At 35.2% G+C, this 22,578-nt stretch overlaps 1 protein-coding gene across 1 annotated transcript in view; it reads right to left on the minus strand.

The window, feature by feature from the left end:
- Positions 1-21,028, minus strand: part of NEGR1 (neuronal growth regulator 1) — an 831,724-nt gene extending 810,696 nt beyond the window's left edge. Inside the window, exon 1 of the mRNA XM_033115332.1 lies at positions 20,651-21,028. Within this exon, the coding sequence (XP_032971223.1) occupies positions 20,651-20,826 (176 nt within the window). The 5' untranslated portion in view covers positions 20,827-21,028. The remainder of the gene's footprint in view (positions 1-20,650) is intronic.
- Positions 21,029-22,578: the final 1,550 nt, after the last annotated feature.

A 22,578-nucleotide genomic window follows, 5' to 3' on the forward strand; every position in this document is an offset into this window, starting at 1 on the left:
TTATCTATTGAGGGACCCTTTGGTTGTTTTCATGTTCTGGCCGCCATAATTAAAGCTGCAATGAACATCGGAGCACATGTATCTTTAAGGACAAATGTTTCTAGATTTTTTTAGTAGATACCCAGCAGAGGGATTGCTGGGTCACATGAACCCTGTTTTCTTTAAGTGTTTTGTTTTTCTGTCTTGACAAGTTTATCTGTCAGATTATAAACTCCCTGAGGACAGAGATATTTTTATTTTTATTTTTTCCTAATGGATTCCAAGAACCTAGAATAATGCCCTTGTATACTAGGTATTCAAAAAACATTAGTTATGTCAATGCATGAATGAGGATTATCAATTCCCTCAAAGAACTAGAGGTATATATTAGGCTAATACAAAAGTAATTGCGGTTTTTGCAATCATTTTTAACCTTTTAAACCGCAATTACTTTTGCACCAACCTAACAAGTTTCTTCTATCCTTTATAAATATAATTTTTTAAACGTCATTTTAATTCTTCTCCATGAATGTGGAGTAAAAGTGCTCATTAGATACTTAGGGGTGAAGACATTAGTTTTCTAAAAAAATTTCCCCATAGTCTGTTCTTTAGGAAGGTCTAATAAGATAAACACAGACAACAGTTTAAAGGATAAAGGGGGTCAAATATACAGTGGTGAAAGGAGAACTGATTCTGGGTGGTGAACACACACAATGCAATATACGTATGATGTTTTATAGAAATGTATACTTGAAACCTATATAATTTTGCTAACCAATGTCACCCAATAAATTTAATAAAAATTATAAAACAATAAATAAAAAACTAAAAAAAAGAAAAAAGAAAATAAGATAGAAACCGTATTAGTCAAGCAATCAAAAAGTAATTTATAAAGCACATACTCAAAATATTTTTTCACTTAAAAATGTATATTCATACATCAGTCTTAAAATAATGAATCAGTTTCTTTTGTTAGCAAATATGACTACTGACTAAATATCCACTCTGTCTTTCTTATACCACATAATGCTCCATAAAGATTACCAAACTTCTAGTTTCTGGTTCTTCAAAGTAGAATGAGAATTTAAAGACATTTGTGTCCGTGGGATTGCAAACTGGTACAGCCACTATGTAAAACAGTTTGGAGCTCCCTCAAATAAATAAAAATAGAATTTCCTTATGACCCAAAAATTCTACTTCTGTGTGTTTATCCAAAAAATTCAAAACACTAATTCAAAAAGATATATGCACCACTACGTTCACTGCAGCACAATAGCCAAGATATGGAAGCAAGTGCCCATCAATAAAATGATTGTGTAAAGAAGATGTGGTACATTACTCAGCTATTAAAAATGAAATCTTACCATTTGCAACAACCTGGATGGACCTAGAGGGTATTACGCTAAGTGAAGTAAGTCTGAGAAAGACAAATACCATATGATCTAATTTATATGTGGAATCTAAAGAACAGATTAAATAAGTAAACAAAACAGAATTAAACTCATTAAAACAGAGTAAAAATTGATGGTTGCTAAATGGGAAGGGTTTTGGGGGCTGGGTGAGAAGGGGAAGGGATTAAGAAGTACAAATTGGTAGTTACGAAATAGTCAAGGGGGCATAAAGTACAGTGGGGAATATAGTCAATAATATTGTAAAAACTATGTATAGTGTCAGATGGGTACTAGACTTATCAGGAGGATCACTTCATAAATTATATAAATGTCTAATGATTACATTATATACCTGAAACTAATATAAAATAATATAGAACATCAATTATAATTCGAAAATAGTTACGGGATATAAAGTACAGCATAGGAAATACAGTCAATAATACTATAATTACTATGTAGTATGTCAGATGACTAATAGACTTATCCGGGTTATCACTTTGTGAGATATATAAATGTCTAATCACTATGTTGTTTTGTACATCTGACACTAATAATAAAAATATTTCCATTATATTTCATCATCAAGAGTAGCTTAATTTAATGAAATGTTCATGTATAATAAATTTATAAGTAAAATAAATAAATAAATAAATAAATAAATAAATAAATAAATAAAATCTTACCATTTGTGACAACATGGATGGACCTAGAACATACCACAAGTATAAGTGAAATAAGTCAGACAGAGAAAGAAAAATACCATATGATCTTATTTATGTGTGCAATCTAAAGAATAACACCACCAAAAATAAAAACATTTGTGAAGCATTCTGAATGTAGAATGAATCTAGATTTTTTTCCTACAAATTATTTTACAGTTACATCATCTACATCTGAACAGTTATTTTTAATGACTGCCTTTATCAAATATTTTCAAAGCATTCAACATTATTTTTGTAAAAAAATCTCTTTATCACACTCATATTTTAACTGACTCTGATAACCTCAATATTCAACTGACAGGAAAAAATATTCATGTGCCTATTAAAGAGAAATTTACTGCATTCTGTGGGCACTGGTAAGAATGTTTTTAGCGGAAATAAAGAGTACTTTTCAAATATAGGTCAGCTAAAGGAGCTTCTCTTATATTAGCATTATATAGATTAGCTTTCCTTAAAACACCATTTGGGGAAATGCTGATCAAAAGTGATCGAAGTGCTCTATTATTTTACTAGTGGAAATTACCTACATAAATTGAATGTTTTATTTCTCTAAAAGGGTGTTCTGTGTTTTTTACATTTGAATAGTTTTTTAAATGAAAAACGGAAGGAAAATCTGTTTCCAAGGTTAAATAGTATATGCTTTAAAAAAAAAAAAACCTTAAATATTAAAAAACAAAATGAAAACTTGTGATGAATGAGCTAGTCAAAACTAAACAAAATGGATGAAAAACACAACCCGCAGAATTTAAAGGTCTCTTTACTTAAATAGTCTGTTCTACATTCCTTTAACAACTGCTATGTAGGCACTTCTTTCTGCAAAGAATTATCTCCCTCTGACCTCCTATCCCCCAAACTAAGCGAAGTGGTAACATAATTTTTTCAATGTTCAACTGGCTAAAGAACCAGCATTAACAGATTTTCATTCTTGCCTGGTACTTTCTTGTTTTCAGGTAGAGAGTGGAGGGAAGAAGCCTTCAAAGCGACAACAACAACAACAACAAAAGACAGAAGAAATTGGCAACAGTGTAATAGAGGAGAAAGATTAAGACATTTTCACTTCATTATTCTTTCCCTAATGTTCTTTTCTTCGTATGATTTCATTTCTTCTTAGATGTTTCCATTATTTACTCTATGCACATTTATTCAATGGAAATGCATAAAGGGTGATGGGGAATGGAGAACAAAATAGGATATAGTGGCTTCTGGAAATTAGAGGTATCATTAGCTATGAGAGGTATATTTAATATGACCAAAATGACCAAAATGAAACCAAATGTTCTAGGTAGCCTTAAAAATAAAGTAAAATCTGTAAGTATTTCAGGTTTGTACAGACAGTAACAAAAAAGAAGGTGTATTAAACACAAACTCAGACTGAATTCCAATCCACTCTTTGATACTTGTAAGACATAATTATTGTTCATAACCAAGAAGTCTTTAAATATCTAAATCTGTGTTTATTAATTTGTAAAACTGGAATTTTAACACTTGCCCTACTTCTCCCATAAGAATGTTGTGATATTTAAGATAACATATAAACAATATGATATTTCAAGATACATTATTTATCAATTATGAAAAAATGTTTAAATTTTTATTGAAAATTTACTATAATCATATCTTGATTTCTACTTTAATGGGATTATTTACAGTCTATTATTAAATAACTAAAGACTATTTTAAGGCTTTTAAATATAGAAAAAATAATGAAATGTTTAAATATACTTTAAACAATTGCCATTTCTTTTATTTGATTTAAATTTCCCCACAATGTCTTTCATTGTTCATTTTCAAACTAAATTAATATATGAAAACCAATTGTTTTACAGTAATATTTACATTTTTTCCTACTATTTAATTATTTTTATAATATTTACATGGCTGAATTATTTTTTAATGACAGAAAATATTGCCCTTAATGACACACATGAAATGTTTAATAATGTAAAGACTTTTTTGGTGATGAAGCAATTGTCATTTAAATTGCCAATATTTTAGTTCTTATTAGAAAACTCTCTTCTTGAACATAAGGAAAAATTGTAAGAAAATGCACCAAAGTCTAGTATTTCTCTAGATGGAAAATCATTAGCAAGAACTTATTTTATATATTTGTGTGTTTAAGATTTACGTTAATGTAATTAATTTATAATTAATTACATAAACTACTGTGCCAAGTATTTTTTTTCTTTTTTTAATTAAATTTATGGGGGTGACATTCGTTAGTAAAATTATATAGGTTTCAAATGTACATTTCTATAATACATTATCTATCTATTGCATTGTATGTTCACTACCCAGAGTCAGTTCTCCTTCCATCACCGTATACTTGGCCTCCTTTTCCCTCTTCCACCACCATCGGGGGGACCCTTACTCTTTGGTGACCATTAAACTGTTGTCTATGAGTTTTTGTTTCTTTCTTTGTCTTGTTCATTTGCTACTGTCCATTTTATAAGTAAATTTTACGTATTTATTCAAAAGTCATTTCTTCATTAAAAGTTCAATAACTGTACATAACATTTTTTTTTCTGAATCAAAAGTTGTATACTACACCATTACTACCAATTTATATATGTACTATATGTCAGCTATTTTTGCTAAGCTATATTAACTCTAAACTCTTGGATAATCTTTTGTTTTAATTACATGTGGACTGATGATAGTTGTTTGACTGTCTGAACACCAACATACCTGCTAATACCAAATGAAAATATTATACTATAGATAATAAATTGACTCTTTTTTTTATGAAGCTAATTTTTGTTAGCCTTTAAGTTTAGTTTTGTGGTACTAAAGTCACTCAGTTTCTATATTGCCATGTATGTTTAGAGTATATCAAACTTCCTCTTTCGAATTTTCACTATGGAAAATAACTGAGATACAAACACCACAATTTAATTTACCATTAGGAATTAATTTTGATCCTAAAATATGTCTCCAATTTGCTAAGGAATAACAAGTCAATGGTTAAGATTAGTTTACAGAAATGCCAACAATCAGTCAATAAACTATTTATTAAGTGTCCCACTGAATGTCTGGTAATATATACAGCAGGCATTGGAAACCAAAAGATTTTACCTTTAAAACCAAACTAAGGACTCTGTTTTTAAATCCCTAGGGCATGTGATATGAATTATACCCATTAGGGACTTATAAGATGTTTGGAAAACTTCCAATGAGCTTGCTTCCCAATTTTATAAATTTAAAAAATATTTTCTTATTAGGCTATAGAAATCGTAGGCATTATCAGCATTGTCATAACACAATATTCGTCACAATTTTCCCACTATGAAATCCGATTGGTCCTACTAGATTGGCACTGAATTCTTCCTCCCAACTTATGATACATTATTTTATGATCCTCTACCGAAATGAACTTGGGGGAAGAGCACTACAGCACCATTCACTCCGGAATTCAAGTGTTTTTATTTCATCAACCCCCCAATGCCCCCCCCACCAAAACAAATCTCCTTTTCAGATAATGTTACATTTTTTAAAAAAAGAACGCATTGCTTAATTCCTGATATGATCCATGTTATTGTACCATTATAATGTCATTGATATTAAGACTTTCTGGGAATATGGCAGTGATATTTACATGGCAAACATGTCCCCCTGCCTCACAAAATTTCTGGTGAGTGGTTAATATAACATTAAAATAAACACTAAGAAAGGGCGATGTCCATACGTATTTACCTTAACATGTACTCCAACTGGGATTTGTGTAAAAAATATGTTAATTAATAGCAAATTATAATAAAGTAACATATTGCATACATGTGTATCTCATAAGTACATACACTCACAGTAAACATGAAAAGGACTCTATGGAGAAACTACTTTTTTGTAGATTTATTTACTCATTTCCACATATATTTTTCGACTCCTCAAGCCTGCCCAAGGCCCCAAGGATACAAAAGAAATTAAGATAAGAGTTCTGCCTTCAGAAGCCTTGGATGAGGTACTGGTATATTATAAAACATGTATATAAATAACTAAAACATAAGTAAGAAACTGTATTCACCAAACACATTTTGCTACATCCAGCATTAATGCAAGGTAATTGGTTAGCCTTACAGTGTCATGAAGTAAATACATTTAAGAATAAATGCATATATTTGAAGATATACATTTGGGACTATGTATCTCCATGTATTTAACTTTTTGCTTTAAAATTTTCAATTCTAAAAAAAAAAAATGCAATTCTAAACAATTAACAATGGTTTCATGAAAAAAATTACCATTGAGCTAAGTTTAGAAAATGAATAGAAGTTGGAAACTATCGAAAATCTATTTTGGAAAATCAATTGATGAAGAGAAGAAAGCCCCACAAAAGAGAGGACAACAGCAAGAAGGCCTATCAGAAATAAAAAATAATTAATGAAACAAGTCCATGAAACATGGTGGAGAATGTAGAAGTGAGCAACTTACCAGAGAATCTTGATTTTGGCTGTTGTCAGCTAACCTAAAATATCATTGAAGGTCTATTGTTAATAACATTTATAAAAATCATAATAGCTAACATTTATTTGTTGTCTGTTTTGTATCAGACATGATGCTATGGATTTTACAAACTTCATCTCATTAAATTCTCACACCTATAGGTTAGGTACTACGTTCAATAACCCATTCTATAGAGTGGTAACTAATCTTAATCAGTTTCCTGATCCATTTATTTTAATGATTCAAAGAAATATGATATTTTTCAGGGCACAACATAAATACACATGAATCAGTAGCTAAAAGTAGCAAAATGATGAAGACATTAAAGGGCTTAGGAGGAATTTGAAAAAGCACAATATTCTTATATAGATAAGAAAGGTGAATAAGAATTTTAATATAAAGACAATTAACAATAATTTACATTTTAGCGATTTCTCCATAAAACAATATGAAAATTGTAGGCACCTTGAAGCTAGGTGTTATAGAAAAGTCTAGATATTACCTACCAGATACCAAGTGATTATATACGTCGAATATGAAGAGAATTTATAGGATGCCCAGAGAAAGGTGAGAAAATCAGCTCATCAATCATTGAAATTAGGGAGAAGTAGCATCCATTCCATTGGGATTAGGAGGTTTAAAATACATCAGAAATTGAAGTAGAAAAAGTATGTAAGTGTTATTTCAATGAAGAATTATTTGCAGAAGAATTTCAAATATTGTTTGCTTTGTTGGTCAAACAGGGGGCTATTATGAAGCGTTCCTTACATATACTGCCTTTCTAACCAAGAATAATGATAACGCAAATATACTGAAAAAAAGTGTAGGATTTTAGAAGAAACAGCTACTGATGGGACAAAAGGTTTTGAGACCAACGGAAGAAATGTGAGGAAGAAAATATATTCTTCATAGACATTCAGAATATGCCAGAACTGACAAATTTAGGGGGAAATCCATGTACAAAAGTATTAAAGAGAGGACAGTATAAAGGCAAATCATCTCAAATGAAATGAAAATGAGTCCAAAAAGTAGACAAGATGAATGAGATAGTTATCACATGTTCAGATTACCTCTACTTTTCAAAGTATCAGAAAGCTGCCTTGAATTAAAAATAGGTAAGCCTCAGAAGTTATTAGAGAAGAAATGGCATACAGAAAGCACAATATAATATGTGACATTTCATTTACCTAGATAGCTATGTCCATAACTTACAGCTCTATTAAAGAAAGGATGAGGAAGGTGGAAAGAAAATACACTGACATTGAGTGCAAACTGCACACTGAACACTGCTTAGGATACCTTCACATATGTTATTACTAGAATTCACAATAAGTACAGCATCAGAGTAGCTACCAGTATTCCATTTTACAGATAAGAAAACTGAGTCTCAGAAAAAAAGAAGGAAAAAAATAACTTGCTTGTGACCACAGAGCTAATAGTTGGTAAGGTAAAATATCAAATATAAGTTCTTTACACTACATAACACTGTTTAAGAACACAGGTTGAACTACAATGTAAATTCAATAGAACGGACCTTATCTATTATCATCATTGTATCTCAAACTTATAAAAAGTGTCCAGTATATGAGAGGGACTCAATAGATACATGCCGAAAAATGGTGAATGACGTCTCATAGAACATGTTCCCTATGAGAAGGAAAAAACTACAAAATGAGAGGAAAAAAATAAAACAAATTCCTGATAGAAGAAAGGAATATGCAAATCAATTTAAGATGCTGTAATTTAGTAAACATATTTTACACAAATACCAATATGCAAAGTTCTGTGAAGAATTTGCAATAAGTGAAAGACTGTTATATAAGACAATGGCTGGTATATTCCTTTGTAGGCTCAAAATAGGTAACAATATACTATAATGTAAAGTTGATAGAATAAACATTATAAAATGGAAAGGTTTATGAATTCAAAATTCAGAGAATGAGGAGTTAGAATTGGACTAGAGATGGATGACAATGTTCTTGACTGATATAAGACAAAAATAGGACTTTATATTGGGAAAGCTTTGGATGGCCAAGGAGTAAGTCATCTTTAAACATTCTTCTCATAAGGGTACATGTAAAATCTGTAGAAGGTGCATATGTAAACACATTAAAAAAGATTCTTAAATTACACACCAGATAAAAACGAGTTTTCGTTCCATGAGGCTATAAACGATGAGGTATGCCTCATCTACCAGCTAGCAGTAAAAGGCAACCTGATTCCAATGTTTCATTTTACACTGACTGCAATGAAACAAAAGATTCGATAATATATTACTGACATGTTTAATGAAACTGGAATAAAAGTATCTTTTTTAGATCTCTGATTTTTCCTTCCCCCATCTATCTTTGAAAATAATGGTGCTCAATACTCTAGGTAGCCTAGCCCTTTTCAAAGGAGAGTTCTAAATCAGTTTGATTCACTGCTTAGAGTTATACTAGAATTAGCATTCAAATGATTAAGCTGGAGACTTGGAAAACTACAGCAAGCAACCACAGCTTTTCCTTTCTGTTAGGACGACAGTATGCCATTGGAAACATTGTGGTTTAAAAAAAAAAAAAAAATGAACATGGGCTTTGGAGACACACAAGCCTAGGATCAAATCCTGGTTATGTAGTTTACTAGTTGTGTTAAAGTTTAAAAACTGATTCATCTTCTATGAGTTTGTTTCTCTAATAAAGTAGAAAAATTGTAGGTATTGCAAGGATTCAGTGAAGTAACCATTGCATAATGCCTAACCAAAAGCTGTGGTTTTTTTCTTGTGTTATCAATACCTTTATAATCATTAGGGATGAAATCATTTTGGATAAGAGATTTTTAGTTTTAACAATTTTCACTATTTTCCAATTTAGTAAATGCTAATTACTATTTAATATATGCTAAGTACTTAACCTAATTTAAATAATTTAACATATTTCCTCAAATACATAACATGCCTTTTTGATTATTTTTATCATTGTCAATTTAGCAGTAGTTAAAATGAGGATGGTGCTTAATAAATGTTTAATAACTGAATAAGCAATACATTAACCAATTGTTTTGATCTTCTCTTAGTGAGAGACACAATGGAAAAGTCACTAGCCTTGGAATAAAAGGACCTAGATTTGAATTCTGGCTCAGCTATGACCTGTTCACCTGGGGCAGATGACCTTACCTTTCCAAGCCTGAATTTACGTGGCTATAAAACTGGGAAAGCAATAAATTATTATATATTGCTGTTAAGGTATACCATGTATATATACAGTAGGAGCTCAGTGAATGTTAGTTGAATCTGAATCATGATTATGAACTTAAATCATTCTACTGTGCATTTGGCAAATATGCAGAATTAGAGTAAGCATTTGTATTTCCCGAGTGTATTGACTATGAATAAAATCACAATATAGACAGAAAGTTCTGCACATACAGACTGCTTCTGAATTACACTGCCTTCAGAATAACAGATGTCGTAAATATACCATGAAGGTATAGTTAATCCTGAATAAATTACTTGCTACCCCATTTGGAATACACAGTTGGCTATTTAAAAAAAAAAAAAGAAAAGTCTAGCCCTCTTATGGACTATTCCAATATTGTCACCAGTTACCGCCTCTTCCATTCTAACTGTCACAAATATTAATCTTCACCCTCTGACTCCTCTACTGCCATCACATTGTACTTTCTAATCCCTCGTATTTCTTCTCTCTGTCACCTCATTTCTTCTTCTGTCCTCGATGTTGCATGTGGCCACCCAGTTCCACTGATTTCTTACTACTGGTAAGTGAATCAGGTCACCATCAGTCTGCTGAGCGTAAACTGTATGGTTCTGCTGCTAGTGAGTGCTCTAGGTCAGCACCCTAATAAACTAAAACCTCTTTTGGTGTGTTTCTACCTCCAGATTTGGAGTCATTTCATTTGCTTATTATGCTCAATAACAACAAATACAAGTTGTCCATTAAACAAAATCTTTAAAATATAAAACGTCAAGAGTTTAGCTAAATTACTCTCCTCCACTGCTGTTTTGGCATCCATTCTGTGTGTCCAAAAGGCCTGCAGGGCCTTGAACGTCTCACACTAGCACCTTCTTTCAGCCCAAGCTGTAGATAAAAGCCTGAAAGAATCACAAGCAAATTTAAGTTCCTCATATCCCCTCCCCAGCAGTCTTCCTGAGCAACATTCTCTCCTGCCTCCCCCGCTGTGTCTTCCCTTTGTACATCCCTTAGATAAAACCCTACTCTTTTTGGTTTGAATTGACTGATCCAGCGTTGGCCAGGGAATCCTAAAGCACTCCACCCATGGACATTAGTAAAAGCCTATGCCCTAGGTCCTGCACTGTTTCTCCCTGCATCTTGCATTGACCTCCCCATGTGACCCCTGGAGGTGTGCCCAGACCGCCTCCAGGACCTGTGAGTAATAAACTTCTCCATTTAAATTCCTTCTGTGGTCTTTTGTTGAACCAGGGCTCACCATCTGACACCCGAGGGTACTACTTCACAAATGTTATTTTAACAAAATAACAATGAAAATATATGGTCAACAAATACTGTACAATGGGTTCACAAATAATTAGTACAGTGATTTTAAATCGGGGAAAACATACCTTTATCAATAAGCAAACAGTGCTACCAATATCAGATTGAGATTAGGAAAAGAAAAGCTGCATAAAATCATTAGCTAATATAAATTCAGTTCTTACTATATGGTGGATATTACGTTAGCCTTTTCCAAACATTATCTCATATTATCATGTAGTTTTGCTATTAAGGTACTAAATGACGGCATAGCATTTTGTTCAAGTCACATAGCCAGAAAGTAGAGAAGTAGGAACTCACTCTCATCACTGCCATTCTGGATACCACAAAGCATGATTGGTTTTTCAATGCAACTAAACGATTACAATAAAAGATAAAAATCTGCACAAAAGCAAAAATAACTCTTCATATCTATTATTTCATATTAATGATGTAAGAGTAAAAAACTGATCAATGACATGCACGAGAAGACAAGTGAGCGATTACTCAAAGAGTTATATATGATTTCTTTTTTGTGAACATATTCCAAAACACTGGTACTTGACCCCATTTCAGGCCAAGGTACAGAGCTACTGTCTATCTTTAAAAATAAACATAAATGGACTAGTACCTTGGGAGACAGACATATTCCTGAGTGTAAAATACGATCTTTGAAGTTCAATTTGTACCATGTACATCTTTACATCATGGGAAGGATGTAGGTCTAGAATTATTCCAATTATTTAATGAATTTTGTAAACTGACATTTATTCCTTTTTATTATAATTCTTCTGTATAGTACAATTTGTGGGCTTAATTTTATGTCATCTCAGTGATCTAAAATTTTAGGTAACTTTATTATAAGTCACTTATACAGCATAACATATTTTTATCTCTTCCTTCCTCCCTTTCAACTTCAATTCCTACATTCAACATTCAGGTTTTGAGCACTAATAATGTGTAAAGCAATTTGTTACGTGGTAGAGATGCCATTATCTATTCAGCTGATTGATTACCAGGACACCAATTTGTAAATAGGTTACTCGCAAATCAAATATATCTAAGTGTGTTCTCCTGTATGAAACAGTATATCTACAAGATTAGGAAAACTTTATGATCCCTTTGATTTATTCATTTAATATCCCGATACAATAGCATGTGATGTTATTGGAGAGATTATATAAACAATATTCTCTCGCCTTCTGATTATAGTTCTTATGTTCAAAATATCTCCTAAATCCTTTTAACATCTCTAAATTTAATTTAGTTCCATGAGAGAGAAGGGGTTTCTGAAGGCAACAGAACACATATCTCTTATGGCCATTTCAATCATCCAAAACCTTTCCTTTATAGCAGTAGCTATAGCTTTAACGAAACCCTTTTTGGCAGCATGAGCATGAACACTGGACCTGTGTCTAAACTACTTAGTGAAATTCAGTAACAATTTAGTTATGGAATGGAAAGGGTTATAAACGTCTTCCTTAAATTGAACAAATTACCAGCTATCCACAAAGTATAACATATTGGCTTCTGCTCAAAAGAGCAACACTTAATGCTGGCAAACTGCCAAATTCTTCCTTTCTTATATTCCTCTTTTCCTAGAGAAAGTGATTAAAAGACCAATTCTCATGCCAGCTGGATGCTTAAGAGCATCAAAGGTGCTATCTCAGGATCCAGAACTTGATATGGCTTAGAAACCACTATGTTAATAGATAACTTCCTCAACATTGTAAATCAAAGCCATATGACCACATTAAAATTCTATCAGCTAGTATCAGTACCCTGTGGTTTATCAAGTACTGTTGACCTACCTCTGGAAGATGCTTGAAATGATACAAAAGTTCTGCTCTGGTTTGAGGTGTGTAGCTAACTTTCACAATTCAGAGTTATTCATCTATAGCAAATAGTCCATTCTCTCTACCTCTGTACCTTTATTGATTGCATTTAATTGAAACCTTAGGAGAAAGGAAGAGGAGGCTCCATGAGTTAATGTAGAAACAGAAAAAAATGCTAGGTCACAACAGGCATTTTGTTATTTTGAACTGTTCCTGTTATCTGATAATTATAAATGCAAATGGCAAAAGCCTTTCCTATATAATTAAAAATCTTGAATCTTCTTAAAATTATAACTGTATCTCAAAATCTTACAAGTATACCAGTGCATTTCAAACTTTTTCTTCTGAAATCCACAGTAAGAAATACATCTAAAATCTTGACACAGCACGTGCACATACACACACACATACAACACACACAAAAGTTTAATCAAATACTTTGCTTACTGTTACTATGCATAATGCCTTTTACTCTATTTTAATACATTTTATTTTAAAAATACCTTTAATATCCAGCACATTTTCTTCAAGACCCCCCAGGAGGTTGTATCCTACAATTTAAAGACACTGAATGATTCCAATGTATCTTAACCCACTAGGATGTCTGCAGGAATTATGTAAGGCAGAGGTTATTGATATATAAATTCTATTTAAAGTACTTAATCACAATAAGCATGCAGATCTAACACAGTACTAATGATATTACAATTATTAAAACCTGAAACAATTAATAAAGAACAAATGCACATATTCTTCCACATATCTTTCTATGGATTCATTAAGTAAAACAACAGTGGATATTAGCCTGGAATATATGAGTATACTTATATATATGCATATGCATATATGTATGAGACCTGACAATTAAGCTCGCGAATTCATCCTAGAAAAGGTGATACATGCCTCATTGGTGAATATCACGATGGAAGTACTCCCCTTGGGAAGCTATGCACCATCGCCAGTGCCTAGTCCACCCTTCAAAGCAATTTTGGAACTCTTTTTCTGGACTGGCCATCAGAGTTGTCGTCGTATTACACTGGATGTCCTGAAAATCATCAAAATGTCTTCCTTTCAATATTTCCTTTATCTTCAGGTAAAGAAAGAAGTCACTAGGGGCCAGATCAGGTGAGTAGGGAGGGTGTTCCAATACAGTTATTTGTTTACTGGCTAAAAATTCCCTCATGGACAGTGCCGTGTGAGCTGGTGCATTGTCATGATGCAAGAGCCATGAATTGTTGGTGAAAAGTTCAGGTCGTCTAACTTTTTCACACAGCCTTTTCAGCACTTCCAAATAGTAAACTTGGTTAACTGTTTGTCCAGCTGGTACAGATTCATAATGAATAATCCCTCTGATATCAAAACATGTTAGCAACATTGTTGCAACAAGTTCAAGTTCGCAAACTCAATTTTCAGACCTTCCTTTATTGGAGCCAGACACCTACACAAGTTATCTTTCAGGAAGTATTTTGAAGAAGTCAGGGGGAAGGTCACCACATTATCTAATATTCAGTTAAGAGCGAAAATAGATGGAAAAAACAAACCAAAAAACTACAACAAAAAACAACACACCAATGAACACATGAAGATTCCCTTAGCTCTTCTATGTAAACAAGATGTCCATACTGTCTTAATTTATGCTATTTTGAACAGGATATAGTTAGAAAAGTTGTCTGAGTTCTAATAACTATTCAAGTGGCTTGAGAAACTAATTTCAACAGTGGTCAAATTCTTGAATCATGGGCATTGTTATGGTCATACACTTCATAAGAAACCGAAAACTTTGATTAGCTCCTCAAATATTAAGCTACATTTTAAAAAAAAGGTCTTTAATTCCTCCTGATTTAAATAGGTAATACTGTAAGAATTAACTCAGCATTTTGATCACATATGCACATAGTTTAGCCCTAGTTCTCTCATGCTCAGTCTAAAAAATAAAAAGATATACTATTATTGAATCTTACCAATATATATCCACCAACATCCTTATTTTTTAAATTTAATTTAATATCTATAAATTTGTTTTATTATTCTCACATAATCTATGTGTGGAAAAAAATCCAAATATCTATCTTCTTTGTTTGTAATGTGCCACAATATTGCCATGGTATAACTCCAAAGCATGTCTCCTTAAACCACTATTATATTCAGTGCTAGCAATCAACATTTTGGTGGCAGGGACAAATCAGTCATTTAACCAAACATAATTAAAATCACTGAAACTATTCCTTTTCACTTTGTATTAATCAGGGTTCTAGCAGGAGAACTGAAACCATTCTGGATATTTAAAACAGAGGGAACTTAAGGGAGGAAATTGATTACAAAGGGGATGGGAAAACTGAGAAGCCAAATAGGTGACAGTAAGAGATCCCAGCAGTTTTAACAGCAGGAAACCATTACTGCTCCTGGGATGAAAGAACTAGTGGATGAGGTGGTAAACAGAAGCCCAAGGGCCAGTTATCAGGTAGAAGACGCAAGATGGAAGAGTGTGAGGTTCCAGTGAGAGATGGAGACGCTGCTGGACGTTGCCCAAAGCAATGAAGGAGGGAGAAACACTCTGGCCTCTCACTCACTGTGTCCTCCATTCTCCCCTAACTATCTATCACCAGCCAACCACAGCCTGAAGACAGCTTGGTGTGGCTGACTGGGAAATGCGGCTGAGGGATTAACTCCATCATCTATCTCCAGTAGCATAGAGTAGCAGAAGGATGAAAGTTCCATATAGTCAATCAACCCAGAAATGTCACATATAGGTTGTGAACATTTCTCTAAACTCGTCAGAAGTCAGGTATTGCAGAATTAATTTATTTTATGGAGCTGTTTAATTGCAAAGCCAATCTATTTCAAATAAGTACTTCCTTAACATGCTTGTGTTCAAAGATGTATATAACTACATAGACTTATCAATTCTTCCGAATGAAAAACATGGGGCAAAAATACATTTATGTATACATTTTAAAAACATTGTCTTGTTTTTTTAATATAATAAATGATTGCATGTTAATATACCAACCAATATGTCATTCCAATAGAATAGCTCTGAAAATCACTACAGGTAATACTGTAGCATTTTATTCCATATTCTGGAATACATGTTTCCAAATTGACTCAGTATGACAATCTATTACCACTTTTTTTTAAGAAGGAAAAAATTAAGAATTTTAAATATATTTGTTTGATGATATTATTTAATAAGCATACAGATTTTTAAATAATGCCTTTAACATTCGAAATTGAAAATACCTATGTAGTTGAAGAGTGTATTTGGGATATGTGATGCATCAATATGTAGGAATAACTCAACAGACTATGTGAAACTCCAATGATTTTCCAAAAGTACAGCATAATTGATTTCTATTGCTGTGGGTAATTCTGAATTCTCATACATATATCATTTACTTTCTTGTATCCAATAGCATGCATTTCAAACAAAAACTAATTAATGTAATCTAATCAAAAGGCAAATATATTAGACAAACAGGCTGAGAAGCAATAAATACTTGTCATACCTATTTACAAATGCCCTTGCAAAAGTTTTGTTTCTTCTAGTGAACTATGCTCTACTTCCTATGATATAAGCAAAATTTTTCCTCCTTATTGAAAAATCATATTAGAATCTCATATAACTCCTATTCAAATCTACTGCATTAAAATGACAGAGTTCAACTTTGCTAAGCTAAAAGGAGATGTCACATTTAAGAAAAGAATCTCTCTTCCTTTCTTTGATTAAAGCAAGCAAGCAAGCAGAGAATAGACTATTTTGAATGTACATCAGGAAAGTGGCTTGAAATGTACAAAGTTATAGAAAAGAGCTGAAGTAGGAACAGATTGAAAGAGTTAGTTTAAAAATGACATGTGTTTTAAAACATGTGCACATATTAGGAGGATGTAAATGGGGATGTTCCTTGTATTATTTCCAAAGAATATTAAACATTTTGGACATGTTAATATAACTGTGTTTGTTCATAAGGTAATAATAGAACAATGTACTCATATTAAAGTAACTGCAAAACTATATTTAAAAACTTGTCTAAAATGTATGTATTGATCCGGAGCAGAGTTTTGTTCCCCTTCGTTTTCCTGATCTAGAAATACTAGGTCCTGAAGTCTGATCCATGTTATGGTTCCAGCATCTCCTGTTCTTTGCTACGTCACCCCATGGAACACTGACTCAGATCTTCCATGCTACAGAACGCAAAATGAAGACTGGAGAAAAAAATTTCTCCATAATCAGATTAACAAGTTTTGTTAAGCATAAAATACTAATACATATTAAATGTAGTTGCAATCAAATTCCATATTTAATAAATTAATGAACATATTAGTTTGTGTTTGTAGCAAATTACAAGGTACTCTAGACATCCATGCATTTTTTTAAATCCGAAGTTTAAGTAAGGGAGATACCAAATGTTACTTTATTGAATAGATGCATCATTAAATACTTTATCAAGAAGGTCCAAATAGCTCAAGTGAATCCTTCACAGATTTATCAGTGAATAACATTATTAGAAGCAAGGGATATTTTGACATTTAATATATTGCTTCACTAACCTAAAAGGCAAAGTTACAATGATAAGAAGGTTGAAATTATTAAATGAAATTTCATTAGAAGTCCTCTAAGCTGAACAGAGAAGATGATTTACAAAATGATAGATATAGTCAGTAGATCACAGAATGAATTTCCCTTTTGTATTATAACATCACTTAAAGAAAGTTTTGTTTTTCTTGGTTATTTTCTCTAAAACAGACTTTGTGACACTTAGGAGATAAAAATGGATCATTTGACCTTTAAACTTCTGTGTCATTAATGTAACCACAAGCAACAGTCACTGGCTTACATGTTTGCACTTTCAGGCCTTTAGCACTTAAAGTTATTTGATAACTGTTATGTCACTATTTGCTTTTTATTAGACACATTTTGAGGGATGTTACATTAAAAATTGAATACATTGTGTAAAGCTTAATAAATGATATATTGTAACTCAGTAAAGTGTTCTTTTGAGCACTAGATTTCTGTACTTTGATGGGAGTGTGTATGTTTGAGGGTATATTTTGTTTGGTTTTCTAATGAGTTACAGGATAATATCAACTGCAATTCTAAGTATCCAAAGCAAAAACGTAAAATATAATTCTGTGACATTACATTTGATGCAAACCATGCCACCTGACTTACACACACTCAATTATGTCTTTAAGCTCTGTCTCTATTGCTCTATGAACAGAGTAAATACCAGTTGCAGGAGAGGAGCAAAGAGAAATAACAGAATTGTTTGTAAATATATATGTTAAAATAGTTTAAAACCTATAGACAAGTAAGAAAGTAAAAAAATGGGATACTCCCTAGAGAATTCTAGAATTACTACAAGCAAATCACTTTGGGTAAAAAGTATTGCAGATCAGATTTCTGTTGCATATAAAAAAATGATTCTGTTTATTAAAAAATAAACATTGTATTTGGTTAGAAATACCATTTAGAAGCAATAGACGTTACAGTCTCTTTAAAAAGTTTAAAAGTCTAAAGTTCCCTAAAACAAGATATTATAAAACTCAGGATATAGAAAAAAAAAAAAAAGAGAGAGAGAGAGACATAGTGCATACAAGTAAACAAGGAGTGCACCAAACCAACAATACTGGAAAGATATTGTCCCCACTAGTTAAAGAAGCTTCGGTATTGGAAGCAATGAGTCAACTAAACATCGGTTTCCTAGAAACAAAACATGGGTTCAGGTATTTTAATTAGCCATACTGTTTATTAGATTGTCCATTAGAAACAAAATGCCAAGATATGTCATCAAAAGACAAGCAGTCTATCAAACCCTTTAGGTTGACAATATTAATGATCATTACAAATAAGCAATATGCTGTTACAAATTGCAGCTCCCATGACACATGTTTGCAGCCTCTGAAAATAGGGTTTCATCCTTACCACTATTGTTCAAACTTCTAAAACACACTTAACGTAAAGAACACAAATATGGGTTTAATTTATATCCTTTATGTGTCAAAGAGTTCATCACTTTTTACCAACAATGAAAAGAAAGGTATTTTACTAAGTTACAACAATTTGTTACTTTTGTATACACCTAGTGGCATTTGTGTTTACAGCAAAAATAGCAAGATATGTTATAAAAGCATGTTATTAGAGTATATTAGATGCCGTAATAGCATTCCACACAAATTCGGACTCATAAGCATGTTTCAGAAGGTGGAAGTCATATACCACACCCAGATCCCAGATCATTAAATTTAAATTATGTTGCATGATCCAAACAGAAACATATCACTCTCTTTCACCTTAGGCACATCATGCATACTGACTTTGTACAATCCACACTTATTAGCCAACTACCACCCAGTGGAGAGAAAGAAGATCTCTCAGGGAGATTTGAGGTGTACGTCAGGTGGGGGTGTCAGGGGGAGAAGGAAGGGCGATGGGAAATGAAGGAATAAGGGTGTTTAGCCTTGTTTAGGTCTAAGCACTGCCGATCATCAATTTGTATTTTCACAGGACAGACAATGTTTGCAGAAGCTCACTCTACAGTGTTCCTTAGGGCTAACATCAGGCTATGGATGTTCATTAATGACAAAATATTTCTGTGGCCAAGCTTAGGAGAAAGAAGAGAAGAAGGGAGAGTGAGAAACAAGTCAAACTGAAGATGGAAGAAGGGAGGAGGGGGTAGAGAAAACAGAGAGAGGGAAGAAAAGGAGGGAGGGAAGGAGAGGAGGAGGAGAGAGAGAGAGAGAGAGAGAGAGAGAGAGAGAGAGAGAGAGAGAGAGAGAGAGAGAGAGAGAGACCCTGTGTACACACGTGTGAGTGCCTGTGTGGATCAGTGAAGTGTATGCCTTTTAAACAGTAAAAGAGAATCTGGATGTGAAAGTGCTTGTTAGAGCATGGGAGTGCCAGTGTGTGTGAGGACGTGAAATAGGGAGTATGTGAAGGAGTGTGTTGAAGAAAAAGATGTGTGAGGGTGAAAAAAAATGGTACTGAAAGGGGTTAGAGAGAAGAGGCATGAGTGTATGACAGCGATGGGAAAGGAGATAGATGGGAAATGTTGAGTCAAAAAAAAGGATAACAAGATCACAAAATAGAGACAGGAATGAGGAAGAAAGATGGGGAGTAGGTAAGGGTGAAGAGTGGAGGAAAGTGGGGTAAATAAGAGGATCAGAAATTAGAGTGGTGGAGATAAAAGTGAGAAAATAGAAAAGGGGAGAAATAATAAAAAACAGAAAAGGGAAGGAATGGACAAAAAAAGAGTAAGAATGGAATGGGGAAAAAAAGCAGGTAAAGAGGAAGAGCAAGGAGAAAAGGGAGAAAGCAGTTAAGAGGAAAGAAAGAAAGCGGAAGAGGGAGAAATTGAGCCTAAGTGTCCAAGTGAGAGGGAAATAAATGGGAGCAGGGAGCCAGCAGTTTGGAAAAGTCGCTTAGGCGAGAGTCAAACAGAAACAAACCTGACAAACTTGTCAGACTCTGCAAGAGTAACCCATGATAGTAAAACAGAGACCTTGTTGAGTTTCAGAGTGGCACCTGCCCCTCTTAAGCCGCCCACTTCACTCATCCCAGGGCGACTTGGCGTTCAGGCAAAGTGCTTTAGCATCAGGAGTCCAGCCTGCTACCTGCCCCAGCGTAAAGGGACCAGGGCTGGGGCAGAATCAGCACCTGGCTTTCGTGAGATGTGGTCTTTCGGTAGTAATCGGCATCAGCATTGTTACTCGGCTTAAAAAGAAGGCAAAAGGGGTGGAAAGAGAGACAGAAAGATAGACTGACACAAGTACGAAAAGCACGCCGTTCTTCCTACCTAAGCACCGCCGTGTCCCCTTTTCTGACCATCATGTTGTCCACAGCCGCCCAGGGGAAGTCCACACTCTGTCCAGCCGGGAGGCAGGAGGGTAGTAGGCAGCACAGGCTGAGGAGCACCGCCGCCAGCCACTGGTTCGAGCAACAAGCACCCTGCACCAACAGCATCATGTCCATCCCTGCTAGGGCTGCTCACTCTCCAGAAGCTTTCAGCTCGCACTCCCCCACCCCCTGGTGCTGGCGAGTCTTCCCGGGAACCAGGCGGCGCGCCACAGGATTTTTTTTTCTTTTTTTTTTGGTGGGTGGGTGGGTTTCTTTTCTTTCTTTCTCCCCCCTCTAGTTGTTGGGTGTTGTTTCTCTGTCTTTTTTCTTTTTCTTTTCTTTCTTTTTTTTTCCTTTTTTTTTTTTTTTTTCGCCTCCCCTCCTCCTCCTCCTCTTCGCTTTCCCTCCCTCCCTCCCCTCCCACCCCCTGGCACCGCACTACACCTCCTCTCGGTTGCTTTTGGCCGAGTCCGGAGTGTGTCTAATTCTCGGGCGGCTCGCACACCATCTAGCGAGGAGGCGAGCGCGCCGGCGAATGAGGGAGGAGGCGCGGCGGCGGCGGAGGCAGGGCGAGCGGCGGCGGCGGCGGCGGCTTTGCAATCGCAGCAGCAGGAGTAGAAGCAGCGCCCGGCGCAGCGGCGGCCGGCGGCCCCCGGGCTCGCGCGCGTTGCCAAGCGGCCGTTTCCTTAGCAACCCCGCCCGGGGACTGGAGAAGCAGCAAGGCGGGGGGGAAATGAAGGGAGGAAAAAAGAAAGAAAATAAAGAACACGAAAAAAGAATGTATCAGGAGGAGGTATAGCACAATGATGCAAACTGAGGGGACACGAGAGATGCATCGTAGACAGAACGCTTCCCTCCCTGTCACAGGCAGTCGAGTGATGCTTTGCTAGAAAAGTCTCCGTGTCGGGCTAAGGTGCCGAGAGCAGAGGGGCGCTTTGCTGTCCCTCGCCCGTGCGTTTTACCTCTTGAGGCACCGTAACTTTAAAGCCCTCCAAGTTGTGGTCGGCGCCATCATGATGCTGAGGACTGTCCGGTTTTGTTTATTTATTTTATTTTATTATTATTATTAGTTTTCTTTTCCGTTCTCGTCTGGGTGACCACGCTACATTTAACCAGCGGCCAACTAGTTCACTCTTTACCTCTTTTCGGAAATAGGTAGGGACGGAGACCGGGGCTGCGTTTTAAGCGGATTGAGGGGCGTGCATGAAAGGCCTTGCAGGAAACCATCTGGAGTGTCTACTGGGTCGTTCAATATGGTTTGGAGGGTGCCCCCTTTCCCCCGCGCGTGTTGACACTAATTGTGTGTGTGTGTGTGTGTGTGTGTGTGTGTGTGTGTGTGTGTGTGTGTATTACGCGCGTGCACGAGTCGTGCGCGCGGGCTCGTGTGCGCGCTGTACGCAGGCGCGCTGGGAGGCACCAGGAGGGTTGAGCCGGGATGCAGAGTCGGGAACAGACTGCAATCAAGTGTTTTAATTGTACACAGCCAGGCAGTCCTGTTATGTAAGAGGCTAGTTTAACCCGTTGGAGCCTATCAGGCGGAATGATCGGCGCATCCGTATCTAGGCAGGGTCGAGTGACCGGATTTAATGAGTCACGGCTATATATACTACATATGCACAGCCTCCAAACCAGGTTGCAAGGCTGGACCCGACTTCTTAGTCTGCGGCGCAGAACCGCTATCCCGCTTCCCACGCCACAGCCTCTTAGCCGCTTGCCCCGCGTTGCGAGCGGCTGTCCTGGCCCACGCGGAGTAGGGTGCTGGGGCTTGGGCCGCACCCTACATTTTCCGCTTATTCTCTTCTTGAACTCATTTCCAGATTCAAGAACCGTTAGCTATGCCGGGCCATTTGCAGATGAATGCGAGAACCTAGGCTGCAGTCGAGCAGT

The sequence above is a fragment of the Rhinolophus ferrumequinum genome, chromosome 9 (genome assembly GCF_004115265.2).
Source record: "Rhinolophus ferrumequinum isolate MPI-CBG mRhiFer1 chromosome 9, mRhiFer1_v1.p, whole genome shotgun sequence".
Lineage (NCBI taxonomy): Eukaryota > Metazoa > Chordata > Mammalia > Chiroptera > Rhinolophidae > Rhinolophus > Rhinolophus ferrumequinum.